The sequence below is a fragment of the Parasteatoda tepidariorum genome, chromosome 5 (assembly GCF_982258835.1).
Source record: "Parasteatoda tepidariorum strain Cologne lab strain chromosome 5, Ptep-v5.0, whole genome shotgun sequence".
In the NCBI taxonomy this organism is placed as follows: Eukaryota; Metazoa; Arthropoda; class Arachnida; order Araneae; family Theridiidae; genus Parasteatoda; species Parasteatoda tepidariorum.
In genome coordinates, this window is record NC_141759.1 from 28062583 (window position 1) to 28077484 (window position 14902).

At 31.3% G+C, this 14902-nt stretch overlaps 1 protein-coding gene across 1 annotated transcript in view; it reads right to left on the reverse strand.

The window, feature by feature from the left end:
• Window positions 1-14076, reverse strand: part of LOC107444478 (carbonic anhydrase 2) — a 29060-nt gene extending 14984 nt beyond the window's left edge. Inside the window, exons 1-3 of the mRNA XM_087162710.1 lie at window positions 13977-14076; window positions 9687-9854; window positions 5124-5269 (exon numbers count right to left, since the gene is read on the reverse strand). Coding sequence (XP_087018836.1) covers window positions 5124-5269; window positions 9687-9854; window positions 13977-14076 — 414 coding nt within the window. The remainder of the gene's footprint in view (window positions 1-5123; window positions 5270-9686; window positions 9855-13976) is intronic.
• Window positions 14077-14902: the final 826 nt, after the last annotated feature.

Here is a 14902-nt window from a genome sequence, read left to right on the forward strand (position 1 = left end):
ATTACGGTTGGGACAACATATGTCCCAGTTACTGAAAAATATCGAGGACAGAAAATTACGCCTACTTTGGTCTCCAAGGCCGTCTCATTGCTCTGAGTTCATAAATTTATCACGTCAATCGTTCCAAATCTAGTCAAACAAGCGACAACTTGCTCCGGACAGCGAATAAATATTTTCGAATGGTTGTTTATTAATTGTGATTTTTGTTTTAATAAATTCAATTTATTAGGTTTTTAGCCACCACTATTTCTAAATAATTCCAAGGCTTATTCGAAGGCTTCTTCCTCTGATGATGGGCCGCCTACCGATAACTAACCTTAGGTTAGTAAACCGTTTAGGCCTTCCTTTAAAAGCCAGTAGTCACTGTCACCCAAGGGTTAACCTTGAAGAAGTGAGCTTCCCGCTTCGCGGGCAGGTACTTCGCATAGCTTTATATCAAGTCAAGTGATAAAGGGTCGAAATGAAATTGAATTTACCCTGATAACAAGTTGAGACAGCTCGCTTATATTAGTGTGTCTTCTGAAACTGCTACACTGAAGAGGAGACCGACAATGAAGTCGTTTCATCCAATCACAATGATTTGTTTGATGATGAAGTTGAGCTCCAGAACCAGAATCCACCATCATTTTCATGGTCCAACTAACTAACTTTACACGTCACATCCAACTAACTTTACACCACGAATGCCACTAGTTACTTACATCAGGGGTCAAACAAATTTCTCGATTGGCAACGAAGCCACGAAGTGGATTCTTTCTTCAAGATCTTTCCCAAAAGCTTATTCATTTACATTGCCTAATGTACGAACGAAAGTATGGAAATGAAAAGAAAGAGCATTTGGAAATGCGAGCAAGTCAATAAGCAAAGGCCCTCTTCCTCCAAAACTATATCATCATCATAATCAACAGCGAGATTATTCAATGTTGGAAACCATTTCCCAATTCAGGGAAAAACGCGCAGAAGATGTGCATGGTGGGTAAAAATGAAGAAAGAGGCTCGCTCGAAAATAGTGCGCGCCTTTTGCAACGTAGCACTGTGCAGGAACTGTTTCCAGCCCTACCACACACTCAAGAAACCTAGCCTTAAATACTGTTGTTCCTTCTCTACTTTCAATTTTTTACCATTCTTATTTTATAACTGTTAATTTCGAAAAGTGTTTATAAATAAATATCTTAATAAAAATGTTAACGCAAATGTACATGAAAATGTTAATAAAAAAACGTTGCCTAAAATAATCATCAAAATTTTAAGTAGAATGTCAATAAAAATGAGTTATTGACTCCAGAATTCCTGCCGGGACATACCCTGTCCCGGTGTTCAGATGCTTTGGGCTTACGGCGTGACATATGCTGTCCCATCAATGAAACGTGTGAAATAATTGTTATTGATGGTGCGCTGTTATGGAGACGTTTATGGGTCTCCAAGACCTTCAACCCTTCTAAGTATTAAAGTTATTTTATCAAATAATCGCTTTTAGGAGAAATAACTAATCCCGACAATGGGGCGCACTTTGACTGATTTTTCGCCGTATTGAAAGGGTTAAACGCTATTGATAGACAGATTCGTATGCTTAAAGCGCTGAGTGGTCACATGCGACTAAAATTGAAAAAGTGCTAACTATTAAAATTCAAAATATTATTAAAAGAAATTAAAACTAGCAATTTTTAAAACTTAGTTTTTTCAGTTTACTATAAGTACAGAAACGCCAACTTGCTCCGGACAGCAAATATATATTTTAAAGTGGTAGTTTATCAATTGAGATTCTTGGTTTAATAAATTCAATTTAGTAGATTTTTTTCCCACCACTATTTCTGAATAATTCGTAAGTTTATATAATTCACCACTTGACAGTACATCGTACCCTCCAACTCATGAGGATTTTGAAAATAATTCTTTCTAGTGGTAGCGAACCAAAGTAGAAATTTTTAAAGCAAATGGATCTCTTATAAAACTTTTATCAGAACTTAAGAATCTAGCCATATGGCATGCACTTTTATAAGTAATAGTGGACAAGTGACGCTAAAATTAATTTTTTTTAAATATTAAGACATTAATTTTGCTACCGTCTGAAAAGAAGATTTCTGAAACTGCGGAAATTCCGTAGCAGTTGGAAGGTATGGTACATTGTCGTGCTATAGAGATTTAGTGAATTGAGTTTCTATTACTTTTTACATAAATAGTAGCACATACTTGTCCACTCTTCCGGAAGATTTCTTTTTCATATTTAAAGTGGTAGCAATACTCAGGTTATTAAAATTAACTTTTTGAATTATAATGATAATTATAAATAAGTTTGACCACCACTACATATAAATAATTACAGTAAATATATAAAAGCATAATAATACTTGCGTAAGCGAATTTCGAGAGGATCAAAATATAAATATGTTTTTGAGTCAGACTATTTTTCGTTTATTGTTTTACAACCTTTCTGAAAATCCATTCTCGGAAAGAGTGAAAGTTGGCAGGTATGGTAGCCTATAAAAGAGCGATTTGCTCGTTTAAAACACTATTGAAGGGGAGATTTGTATGCTTAAAACGCTATTGAAGCAGCGATTTGCATATTTGCAACGCTGTTGAAAGAGAGAATTGCTTGTTAACTGTCCTGTCAATTTTATTTACGATATTTGGAAAAAAATTGTAGTGGTAGCTAAGATTATTGTATTATTCTTTATTTTATAAATTTGAATTAAAATGATTTTTTACGCCACTTCTTGTAAATGATTCGAAAGTTTATATAAAAAGTAACTTTTTATTTTAACTCTCTCGTCGTGAGGTTCTAAAATGTTGGCAAAATTACCAAAAATTCTATAAGCTTCAGCTTTTAATTGTCTATCCACGCAATAAAATAGCATAGTATTTGGCATCCCTATGTTTAACACGTTGAGCGCCGCGTCAGTCATCGGTGGCTGACACTGGACTTTCCATTTAGGCCGCGTCTACCACCGGTGGCTGACAATGAAATTACATTTAGTAATTTCATGCCACCGCTTGTTGACACTGACCTTTCACATGGGTCTCGAAAAACATTCTCATTATCTTTAATGCACTGAGAACTTAAAAGCAAGCAAATAATACTAATAAACATATTAAAATTAAGTGATTTCTTAAAATTACAATCAAAACCAAAAGGAATCTAATTAAAATAATTAATATTTTTTAATTCAAACAGTGTAAAAATCTAAAATAAGTGTGGTAACTTACGTTACCGAAAAAGGAATGTCATAAATTTGCAATATGCTTGAAGGCAAAATTCTGTTCTTATACAAATGTTGGATGATTAAGATTACATGTATCATTTTTCTGATATGTTTAAATATTTCTTAAGCCTAGTTTTAAGATTTTATTTTAAAAATTAAATTGAATATAATTTTTTAAATGGGTAACTTACGTTACAGTAACTTACGTTACGAAATTCACTTCGTATCCAACTTTTATCCCAATAATGTACAAATGCAAATTAACATATTTAAACAGTATAGTGCAAGGGAGAAAAAGTGTACATGAAGCAAATTCAGAAACTTTTGTTTCACACGTAACTGCAAACCTATAAGGTCCTCTGTTATTAACTAGTACAGGGGGTTCAATTCTTTTCACCATGTTTTCCTTCTGGTAGAATATTTCATCTCTTTTTTCTGGCTATTTACAATAGATTCCCACAGCAGCCATTACATTGACTTTAAATTCTTGCTCTTCAACAGACATGTCCTCGTGTCTTACCATATATCAACCCCCAGCTTTTATCTTGGATTCATCATTTTCTCTTTTAACATCTTTCACTAAAAAAACTCTTCTGGTATGCCTTCTTGTACTCTTAAATGGTGGATTTGCTTGATGTTTTTAATCTGGGATGCTTTTGAGAATAGACTAGACACTCCGCTCATCTGTTCTAGAGACTCGCACTCATCTATTTTTTCTAAAAATAAAATAAATTTCGAAAGATGCAACATTATGAATTTTGCTGAAGGCTTCCTTAGTCAATCCGAGCTTTTCATGATACTTACAAAAACAAACATTTCTTAGAAATTTGCTACTAAGCAAGACATGCTTTGAACGGAGCTCAAAGAATTTCGTTTTTCCAATTTTGCTTTCTGGATTTTCTTCCATAAACATTTGGTGCATTTCTTGAATTGAATGAAGAAGATGTCGTGCTTTGTACTTTCTTTTTCATACCATTAGCATCTCTAATTATAACTACATCCTTAACTCCTGGTGCTTGTAGTGAGATTTCTCCAATTTTAAAAACATATGAATGCCAACACCCAAATTAATAACTTAATGCAAAGAGTTTTCTCAAAATTAATATCTTAAGGCAGTGGATTATTCATTTAAACTTTGACATTGTAACTGGATACATCTTATTTAGTTTAGATGCCAATTTTCAAGAGAACTCATTTTACATTGGTAACTTACATTACATGCATGTCAGTAACTTACGTTACGCATATTGAATAGTACACAAAACAATAAGTAAGTAATATTTAAAAAGAAAACTATTGCTGCTTATTTAGTGTTAGCCTCTAAGAAAGAAAAAATATTATTTTTACTTTTGTATCACTTAATCTTTTTACACGTAAAAACTTTTTCTAGTTTTCGGTAACTTACGTTACATGCAATAATGTTTATTTGAAATTTATATAATTAAGTGAATTTAACAACAAAAACTTATTTTCACACTGAACTATATTTTTATTAAGTGTAATAAACAATATTTATTCTTTGGAACATTTTGAAATGAAAATAATGTAAACATACTGATTTTTAAAATCTGACCATGTTCTTCACCTAAATCAGAACAAGCAAATGCCAATGTTTAATGGGTTGCCAATACTAAAAAACTAAATTCTCAAAAAAAATTATGATAAATTATCAAACCTCAAAACTTTCTGATTCGGAAAACATTCAAAATAATAACATTATTCTTATTCGAATTTTCCAATGCTTTTCCCCCTTTTCATGGAATTGCCCAACTAGCAAAATCAGTCTAAGTTCTGAATTTAATGCAAATAAAAACTCAACAAATGATGGGAGAAACTAGTTTCAAAATGTACTATCGCAAGAGAAGCGAAGAAAACGAATTTACAAAGAAAGCACTCGATTCTTTAAAGAGATATTAGGCTTACCTCCATAGCGTATTGGCGTCCGTTGATTTTATGCTCTGAGCCTTCCGTTTGAAGGTTTCCCCAATGAAAGTGAAAGCTTTTCAAATTATATCTAACATTGTCGAGATCAATTGATCGCTTAATACCATCTCTTGGCGTAATTTCGACTAAAAAAAAAAAAGACACTTCAATACATTAAAGCAGTGTTTCCCAAAGTGTGGTACGCGTACCCCAAGAGGTACGGGAACAGTGCAGCAAGGGTACGTGTTTTTATGCGAAATATATTCCAACAAATGAAAATTTAAAATTTTTTTCTTTAAAAACAAAGCTAGCCATGGAAATTTACAATAACGTATTTTTTTATTGGCTATTTTTTGCAGAGTTAACAGTTAATAATTAGTGGTGTCAACAACCAGTTGTGACTTTTAACTTTTGTGCAATTTTTTTATAGTAAAAATACATTAATTTCTTATTAGCGGTACACAGCGTTACGAAAAATTTAGAAAGAGCACACAAAAGTCATAAGTTTGGGAAACACTGCATTAAAGTAATCTCGCAGCCACACTGTTAGAATTTCAATTCTGAAATTACAGTAAGATAACAGGCAACGGTCTGTCCATTCCATTAACCATACAGTTTACGGTTAGAAACGTATTTTTTACGGTCTTGAAATCGTTTACAACTGATACGATTAAAAGACCATAAATATTAAATTAAACTGTTTTGGAATCGTTTGCAACTAGCATAGCTTCTAGACCATAAAAATAAAACTTAAGAGAACCACTGGAGCTCTATGGGTGTTGCATCATTTATGCGTGAATTTCATTTCGTTCGTCTTTGGTCTCCGATTGAAGAGTGCAGGACACTAGAATTTTTTTCTATAATTCGAACCTTCGTTCTGGTTTTGCTAGATACGAGAATGACCGATTAGTCCTCTTAGATACAGTATGTACCCAGCTAAAATTGCTTCATAAAGTGGGCCTGATGGAATTATAGAATAATCAGTAAACGTTTTTCTCATACTTGACAGTTTCAGTATCATCTTTTTTTTACGGTTACTTGATTGTTTTAGGTGCATACGGTAAAAGAACAATTAAATAAATTGCTATTTAACCATTTTAGGGAAGCAAGACGTTTTCGATGTCGAAAAAATGATTTTTTCAACCATATCGACAAGCCATTTTTTCTTAATATTAAATAAATTTTAAAACTTTAAACTTTGCATTTATGAAAACTACATAACAATATCATTCAATAACAATAAAAAGGAATTTAAAATGTTTATAAATTTAATTTTTATAAATATTTGAAAATTTAATGTATATATAATTTTTTTTTAACCGGACATAGCTTTCGGTACGCTCAAAAAATTTTCTACATGAAATATCAACAAAAAATTGGCATACACTCAAGTAAATATGTTAGAAAAATCAGGTGAAATAGTTTGTTTCATAATATGTACAGAATATATTATATATAAGCAAAATAAATGTAGTATTTTTGAAAAAAATGCAAAATTTCGTTCAAATTTTGAAATACTTCCTCTGTATAACAAAATTATAATGAAAAAAATAAACTTTATATAGTTAATTTAATGTAAATAAGGTATATGTACAAGCATAGAAATTTTCATAACTTTACAATGATTTGTTTTTTGTACGAGCGTACCGAAAGTTATGTCTGGTAAAAAAAAAATTATATTTACATTAAATTTTCAAATATTTATAAAAATTAAATTTAAAAACATTTTAAATTTCTTTTTATTGTTATTGAATTATATTAATATGTAGTTGTCATAAATGTAAAGTTTAAAGTTTTAAAATGTATTTAATATTAAGAAACAATGGCTTGTCGATAAGGTTGAGAAAATCATTTTTTCGACATCGAAAACGTCTTGCTTCCCTTAACAAAGACATTTTTAACGGTGCACATAAAATAGGCCTTATCGTTCCGAGAAAAGCTCCCATACCGATCCTTATCCGGAAATGAGAAATAATTGATAATTAATGTAATTTATTTCTAGCCTGTATCCTGTAAAAACAAAATATCACCGACTATCAAGACAAAGTGAATTTTATGCTCAGATAATCCTATTACTACTACTACTGATTGTCCGTATTTAAAAAAAATTGTCGGAACATATGTATCTGTTTAACAAACTTGTGTTTAGTGGTCAGACAAAACTCTTTTAATTCTTTTAATTCTGAAACAACGGAGAATCAATAGTCATTGAAGTCTCTGGTTTCCCTCTCCATGTAACGCAAATCCATCAAAAAGTTCACCACGGAGGCAAATTTCATCTAATACTTGATCTAAGAGTTCCCTTGTCTTCTGGATTGGGTTCAAAATTACAAGGCTGCATAGTTGACCATTGGTAGTCGTAAACTCAAAATTAGGTCAGCTGTTCAACAACGGTTATATAAAAAAATGGATTTTTTAAATCAAGTATTAAAACAACCTAGCCTTCGTGGATGAGTTTTAGATTGAGCTAACCCGCATTTGCGTTACGCGGAGAGGATATTCAGGAAAACCAAGTGGATTCTGAATCATGTTTCGTGTGACACAGAATATTTTATGTAAGCACAGATTAGTCAGACAGATGTAGCACAGAATACGACGCAAACAGTAGTTCTTAGTAGTTCAATACGGAAATAATTTGGAGAACCTTGCAAATAGTTTCAAAATGTGTGGCTTAGATCTGATATTAACCGGTTAACGCCCAGCGTCATATATTTAGGACAGTTCCTTTCTTCAAAAACATTCACTGTGGTGGGAAGCTTTTTTTCAGTATTTTCATTTATCTGGATGAAAGGATTCTCAGATACCACAACGATTTAGTTATTTCTGATTAGATCTAGAATTCTAAGGAACAAGTACTTTTTGATGTATCAAAGACTTTTTGAATGCATTAACAGTAGAAAAACCAATTAATTTCGAAAATATATTTTACCACTTTTTCCATAAAATCACTTTTTGTATAGTTTCAATAGATAATTTCGGGACAAAACGGGTTGAAACCTGAACTTTCTCATAAGGAGAGCTTTACTGATGGGGAGAAATTGTCAGAAGTGGAAGAAACAGAAACTTAATTAAATACACAAGTGAATTTTCTCGCAGAATCGAATGAAACCAAAATAAAGTTAATAGGATTAATTTTTCACAAGTTGTTGAAGTTTTTACCGTTAAAAAATAAAGTTTTATAGTTATAGTCATCTACTCTTCTGATTTTGCTATATAGACAAGTCAGGCATTTGATTCAGACTATTTTTTTCGATGCTAAATCGAATGAAACTAAGACCAAGCTAATGTAACTAATAGTTTAGAAGTTATACGAGATATAAAGGTTTTATGCATAAAATGTACGATTTTTGTATTTAAACATATAAAAGGACTGACATAAGTGAGACATTGTTTTTTATGCATTTGCTGACGCTAAATATAATAAAATCAAAAGTGAGTTAATATGACAAATGGCCAAGAATTATAAGGCTTTTAAACGTAAAAAGGTATTGAGTTGACTTTTACAGAACCTGTTGTTTATTTTTTAAACTAGGTAAGTAAAACTTTATTTTTCAACCCAGATTAACAACTAATTAAGCAATAATGTTTTCTCCCTTGCTGTTTACAATTTCTCATTCAAGAATTTTAGTACTTAATTGGTAGAAATCGTCAGTTTCGACTAAAAATGTTGAAATTCTACTAAATACCCAGAACGGCATGCCTCTCTTGAGGTTAAAATTTCCATTCTTAAATTGAAATACCAAACACGATTATTTCTTCCAGTTATTTCACCCTCTCTATACACAATACAAATGCCACGAACAGCTTTTGTGGTTTTAGATATCATGATTAAAAACAGGCGAAAAGAGGTATCGAAAATGCTTACATTCCTCGGCTTGGCGTTCCATTTTAATGATCTGAAAATTGAGATAAATCAACTCAAGCAAAAGCGAAACAAAAGCTTAGATTCTGGGAAAGAAAAAGCATTTTCTTTCAAAAGATTTAAGGTTGTTTTTCGAAGGCTCCGTAGTTATATGAAATTATGTTATTTTGCGATTAATATGCTATTTTCATAATTGCTGTAAGTTTGTAACAGTTGGTCAAGTTTAGCCTATCGATGCTTAGTTTGAAGATGGCGCAAAGCGTGATTATGGAGAAAAGCCCACAGTTTTATGAAAATAAAAAGCGCTTGTGGTACAATTTTAAAAATTTTTAAAAACTGAGAATAAGGCAGTGATTTTGATGATTTTCATCTAGGTGGGAAAATGTAGCCAAATTGGCGATTTCTTAAAATTTTTTAAATATTTTTAAAATATTTACGTTGTTTGTCTGTTCTAAAGGCCAGATAATTCTTCACTGCAAGATGATAATTCACCACAATCGTTTAAGTGCTAACTGTGGCTTTTTTTAAAATTTTCCTTGGCGTCAGACCTACCTGAGAAAAACCATGTTAAAGCACTATATTTGCAACTTAAAAAGTCATTTTGGTAATTATAATAACAAAAAAAAAATAATTTGGTTGGTTTTAAAAATAGGCGTCTCAATTTTAAAATTTTCTGTACGCATTTTCGATAATAATCTTACTTGTATATCCTTTGTTTTCTATCTTCACGTTGGTAAGAGGAATTTCGTACCCTCTGAGCTTCAAATACTGACGACCTTTTCCCCTATTAACAATGCTTGTAATTATGTTAATTGGTGATTGGCTTTTGCCTTTACAATTATAGTAAGTATCCTTCCAATTCAAAGGACCTATAGAAATAAATACATAGTTATATAATTACACTAATCATATTTCGTTAAGCCTTAGCAATATAATAAGGAGAAATTAGTAGTTAAGAAATAATTTGGGATAAATTCATGACATCTAATATATATAGTTCTCTTACGTGGCTCCCAAATTTTAGCTGTATTTCTTTTCCGCCGGTGGCAACGTTTGCTTTGTTTTGTTTACGTTACTATTTATCTTACACGGCGAATAGACCAATGATTGCCGCTAAAAATGTCACATGCTAAATCTAGCTGAGGTGACTCAACATATAGAGCTTTTGAAAACGGAAACTTAAATAACCAGAGAGCATTAGCTGCGGCAATTTCATACTATTTAGCTAGGCAGAAGCGAGTAGTCTTTGTTTATAGATCTCTATTTTAGTATTTTGTCGAAAGTGCTTTTTTTCACGAATTTATATATTACGAATTTATTTGACGGTTTTCGATTTATATCACGAATTATACTGTAGCACATTTCTAATAGGTTTAACGAATTACATGTCATTTATTTGAATTCAAATTTATTTTAATGACTTAGTATTTACTAAAAAGATGTAATTTTTTTTTAAAAAAAAGTTTTTATATGGATTTGAATGATTGTTTTGAATTCTTAGAATTTTGTGCATTTGCAATGTACCTAAGTTAGCAGGCAGCGAAGCGAGCTTGATTTGCGAAGCAAACCATATAAGATTGCGTAGCAATTTTGGGTGGTTGGCGAGCGTCAGCGTGCAGGGGGCACAACCCACTAGTATTTATAATAATATTAAAATATATATTATTAATTAATATATATTATTAATATTTTTCTATGTTTGATTTACTAAAAAAACTACCATAGAATAGACCCCGATAAGCAAGAAAGTTACATAAAATGCTATAAAAAATTTTTATTATAGAAATTTAATTATAACCATTCGAAAAACTGAACCTTAATAACTCTAATGGCGCATTATAAGTATGAAAGTGAGAATTTATTTTAATTTGGAGACTGAACTTTTTTAAAATGCAGAAAATTTCCGAAATTCGAATACATGTAAGACAATATTTTTAAATACGTAAATTGATTTTGATATTACATTAAAAACTATATCGATTCTAAATTTTGTAAGATATTTTTCCATGTAAAACTATCTGTAAACAATTCTAAACGCAAACCTGTCCAGAATGACACTCCTAAAGTACAGAGCGCAAAAAAAAGGATCACACTGAATAACTTTTGATCTAATGAACGGATTTTCGACTTGATCTTAATGGTTCGAAGGGGTGATCTCAAATATGCTAATTAGTTAGTGCAGACGATATTCTAAGATACAAAATCCGACACAAAAACGCACTTTCTCCAAATGTAAACATACTTTTTTTCGACGGATTCGGATTTCTGATCGCCAAAATGTAGGGGGTAGCCGGAATTTGGAAAATAAAGTTTGGTCAGGAGAGCGCTCTAAATTTTGGTCCCCTTAATGTTAATTTTGCTCTCTGCGTATTATATATATATCTCGAATTATCGAATATCTCGAATTATCGAATATCTCGAATTATCGAATATCTCGAATATCGATATTATCGAATATCTCGAATATCGATATTATCGAATATCTCGAATTATCGAATAACTCGAATATCGATATTATCGAATATCTCGAATATCGATATTATCGAATACCTCGAGAACAATTTAAGTGAATTGAAAACTATTTGCGCCCAATTATAAAATTCGTTTACCCAAAGTTAATTCCATGAAATTAATAACTTTTATTACATATTTATTATTTTACTTAACACTGATAAACAAATTTGAATTGTATGGTATACACTTTGGTGTATCATTTTAAAGAATATAATTTTACACAGCAAAATTTGAGCAAAATAAGCCGAATACTTCTTGAGAAATCGAATTTTAAATATCTTATTTTCTCAAAATTCTATTTCTTTGAATCTATTCAACCAATTTTGATCAAGTTTTGTATTTTGCCATCTAAAATTATGTTCTTTGAAATGATGCAAAAAATTTTATGCCTTACAGTTAAAAGTTTTTTGATCGTTATTAAATAAGATAATAATTGTTTACTATAATTTATTTTTGGCGAGGAATTATCTTAGAATAAACGAATTTTATATTTGTGTGCAAGAAGTTTTCCATTCGCTTAAAAATTTCTCGAGATACTTTGAAATACGAAACATTAAGAGGTCCAAAATTTGGGTGGGTCTTCTGACTAAACTAAAAGGACCATATTTCCCAGATTGTGGCTACCCCTTATATTTTGGGGGCCAGAAATCCGAATCCGTTGAAAAAAAAGGTATTTTATTCAGAGAAAGTATGTTTGTGTCTGATTTCGTCACTCAAAATATCTTCTGCACTTATTAATTAGCATATCTGAAAACGCCCCTTCGAGTCATTAAGAGTGTGTCTTAGAAAGTGAAAAACCGGTCATTAGACCATTTTTTCTGGAGTATTGTACATATATGCAGATATAAAAAAAATTTAAACCGTCTAACTTTCGAACTATATTAAATATTGTAAGCCTTCTTTAAAAAAGCTGTTTCTCAATTTATTTAAAAAAAATTAGATTAGATTTTGAATAAATTGCAGTCATAGATACTACTATTTAATGTGGGTTAACTCAACAAGCTTTAATAAGTAAAACGGGGATCAAAATCATCATAATTGTTACATTGGCATCTTTCTATACGTTGCTTAATTTACTTAGACGTTGCTGAAATTTTTTTAGAACAAGGCTTACACACAAATAAGGATAGCTAACCAAAGAAAATAAAAACACTTGTAGTAATTTGAAGTAAGACGGGATGGGATGATGCTCGTTAACTGGAAATAGGTTTCAGACAGGCTGTGGGTTACAAACAGGGCTGAGAGCCTATATATACCAAGACGGAAAAGAGTGAAAATTGGTATGAAAGACATTTAACTATATTATTTTTTTCGACATATATTAAATTTCTGTATCTAATAAGATTATTTTTACAATTTTCAAGATTATAATCATAATAAAACGAGAAAGTTATTTTTGCATAAAAGCTATTTTTATCGTCATTCATAAAGAAATAATTTAGTAAATTTTGGAAAAAATTACCAAGATATTTCAGTTTTGAAATGAAGGCTATTATTATAATTCATCGGAAGAAAAAAGATTGTGGTTTTAGAATGAAATCATATTACCCATGAAAAGGTAATGTAATAGATTATGTATTGTCGACTCGCACAGCTCACGATAATATCATTTAGTAGAAGTTCATTTGCTTTGAAAGGCATAAAAACGAGCAACATAATTATTTACTGTCAGGTATTTTCTATAATCCCCTTCGATTACATTAGAGTGTTAAGATTTAAAAAGATTAAGAGTATTCTATAAGGTTATATCTGGGTTTTTAAAAAAATTGTTTTGAAGCTATTACGCATATTGACATTCTTTATGATCCAACTATGGCAAAAATGCTACACTAACTTAACCTTTTGGAGCATATAAGACACCGGTGTCCCTTTTTATATTCCTATTTTGAAGCTCTAATTGCAAGCAAAAATATATTTTGGTATTTTTTTATTATAAAAAAAACAGTCTATTATATCATTATTATTAGCTATTAAACAGTCAATTATAAAGTCTATCCAAAGTTCTTTAATAAATCAATACATATAGGGGAAGTAAATCGGAAATTGATCATGCTCCGGTGCAGGATAAAATTACGATTTGCAGATGGATGGATGGTGTGTGAATGTGCCATCGCTGTAAAACGGGATGTAACGTATGTAGTCTTCACATCAACTTTAGGGATATTTCCTAGACCGACGCCAATAGCCCACTGTGCAGCTCTAAGGAAGCGTAAATAAAAAAAGTACCAAAGTGTCAAATTTTTGAGGGTAAGACTAAAGATCTTGAATTAAAACTTCGTAATTTAGGAATGAAAACTATTACATTTTTAGGGGTTTACATTATTGTCAAAAAAAAGGACAGCAGTTTTTAAGTAAGTCGGCTAGATGGCCGAGTGGTTAGCATGCCGGACTGCGAAGCCATTGGCTGCGGGTTCGAATTCCGCTCAGAGCATGGATGATTCTCGCTGTGTTGTAGGATGTGTGAATGTGGCCCATACTATGAACGGGTATCTGTGGCGTGGATAATGTCGCTTGCTTTCGAGACTCTGTTACACATGTGCCCGCCGTGCAACCATAAATGAGCAATACTTCCTGCATCTTCTGAGGAGAAGAACGAAAGATCAATGACGAAAAAGTTTTTAAGTAAGTTGGACAACCGGTTTAAATTATTGCAGCTTATGAGATGGTGCATTTCGGGCCATAAGTAAAAGAACAGAAAGAGTAGGGAACTTTAGCATTTAGATTTTAATGTTCCTTGTGATATTATAATAAAGTGTCTCACCATTTGGATAGTAAGGATTATAAGCCCATTGCTTATATCTGTCAGCTGGACATTCTTGAGCGCTTATTCTTGAAATATCTAAAACCAAAATAACAATTATTATGGCATCTAATAGTGTGTTTTCTCAAAGTTAAAGTGATTCCTATTTAAAGAAAAGACAATTGTTATATCACGAACATTACAAAGAGTCGTAACCATACACTGGAAAAATATCGGCAACTACGTAATATTATTTTATATCATAATTTCTTGAACCAGATTTTTCGAAAAATTTCATAGTTAGTAATTAAATTTCTTTCAATTTTTATGAATTTTCTGTTACATTTTAATTCTAGTTGTAGCAAATTAATAATTTGGAGTAACAGTAGTAATTGGCTGTTATTGTAGAATAGTCTGTTTTAGAACTGGGCATCTGAGGCCTAAATGGCCCTTATCCCATTCATCATGAAATATCCCAAAGGCATACCTGCCAACTCTTCCGTATTCTCCGGAAGATTTTATTTTCATATTTAAAGTGGCAGCAATACTCATGTTATTCCAATTAACTTTTTGAATTATAATGATAATTATAAATGAGTTTGACCACCACTACATATAGATAATTACAATAAATATATAAAAGCATAATAATCCTTGAGCAAG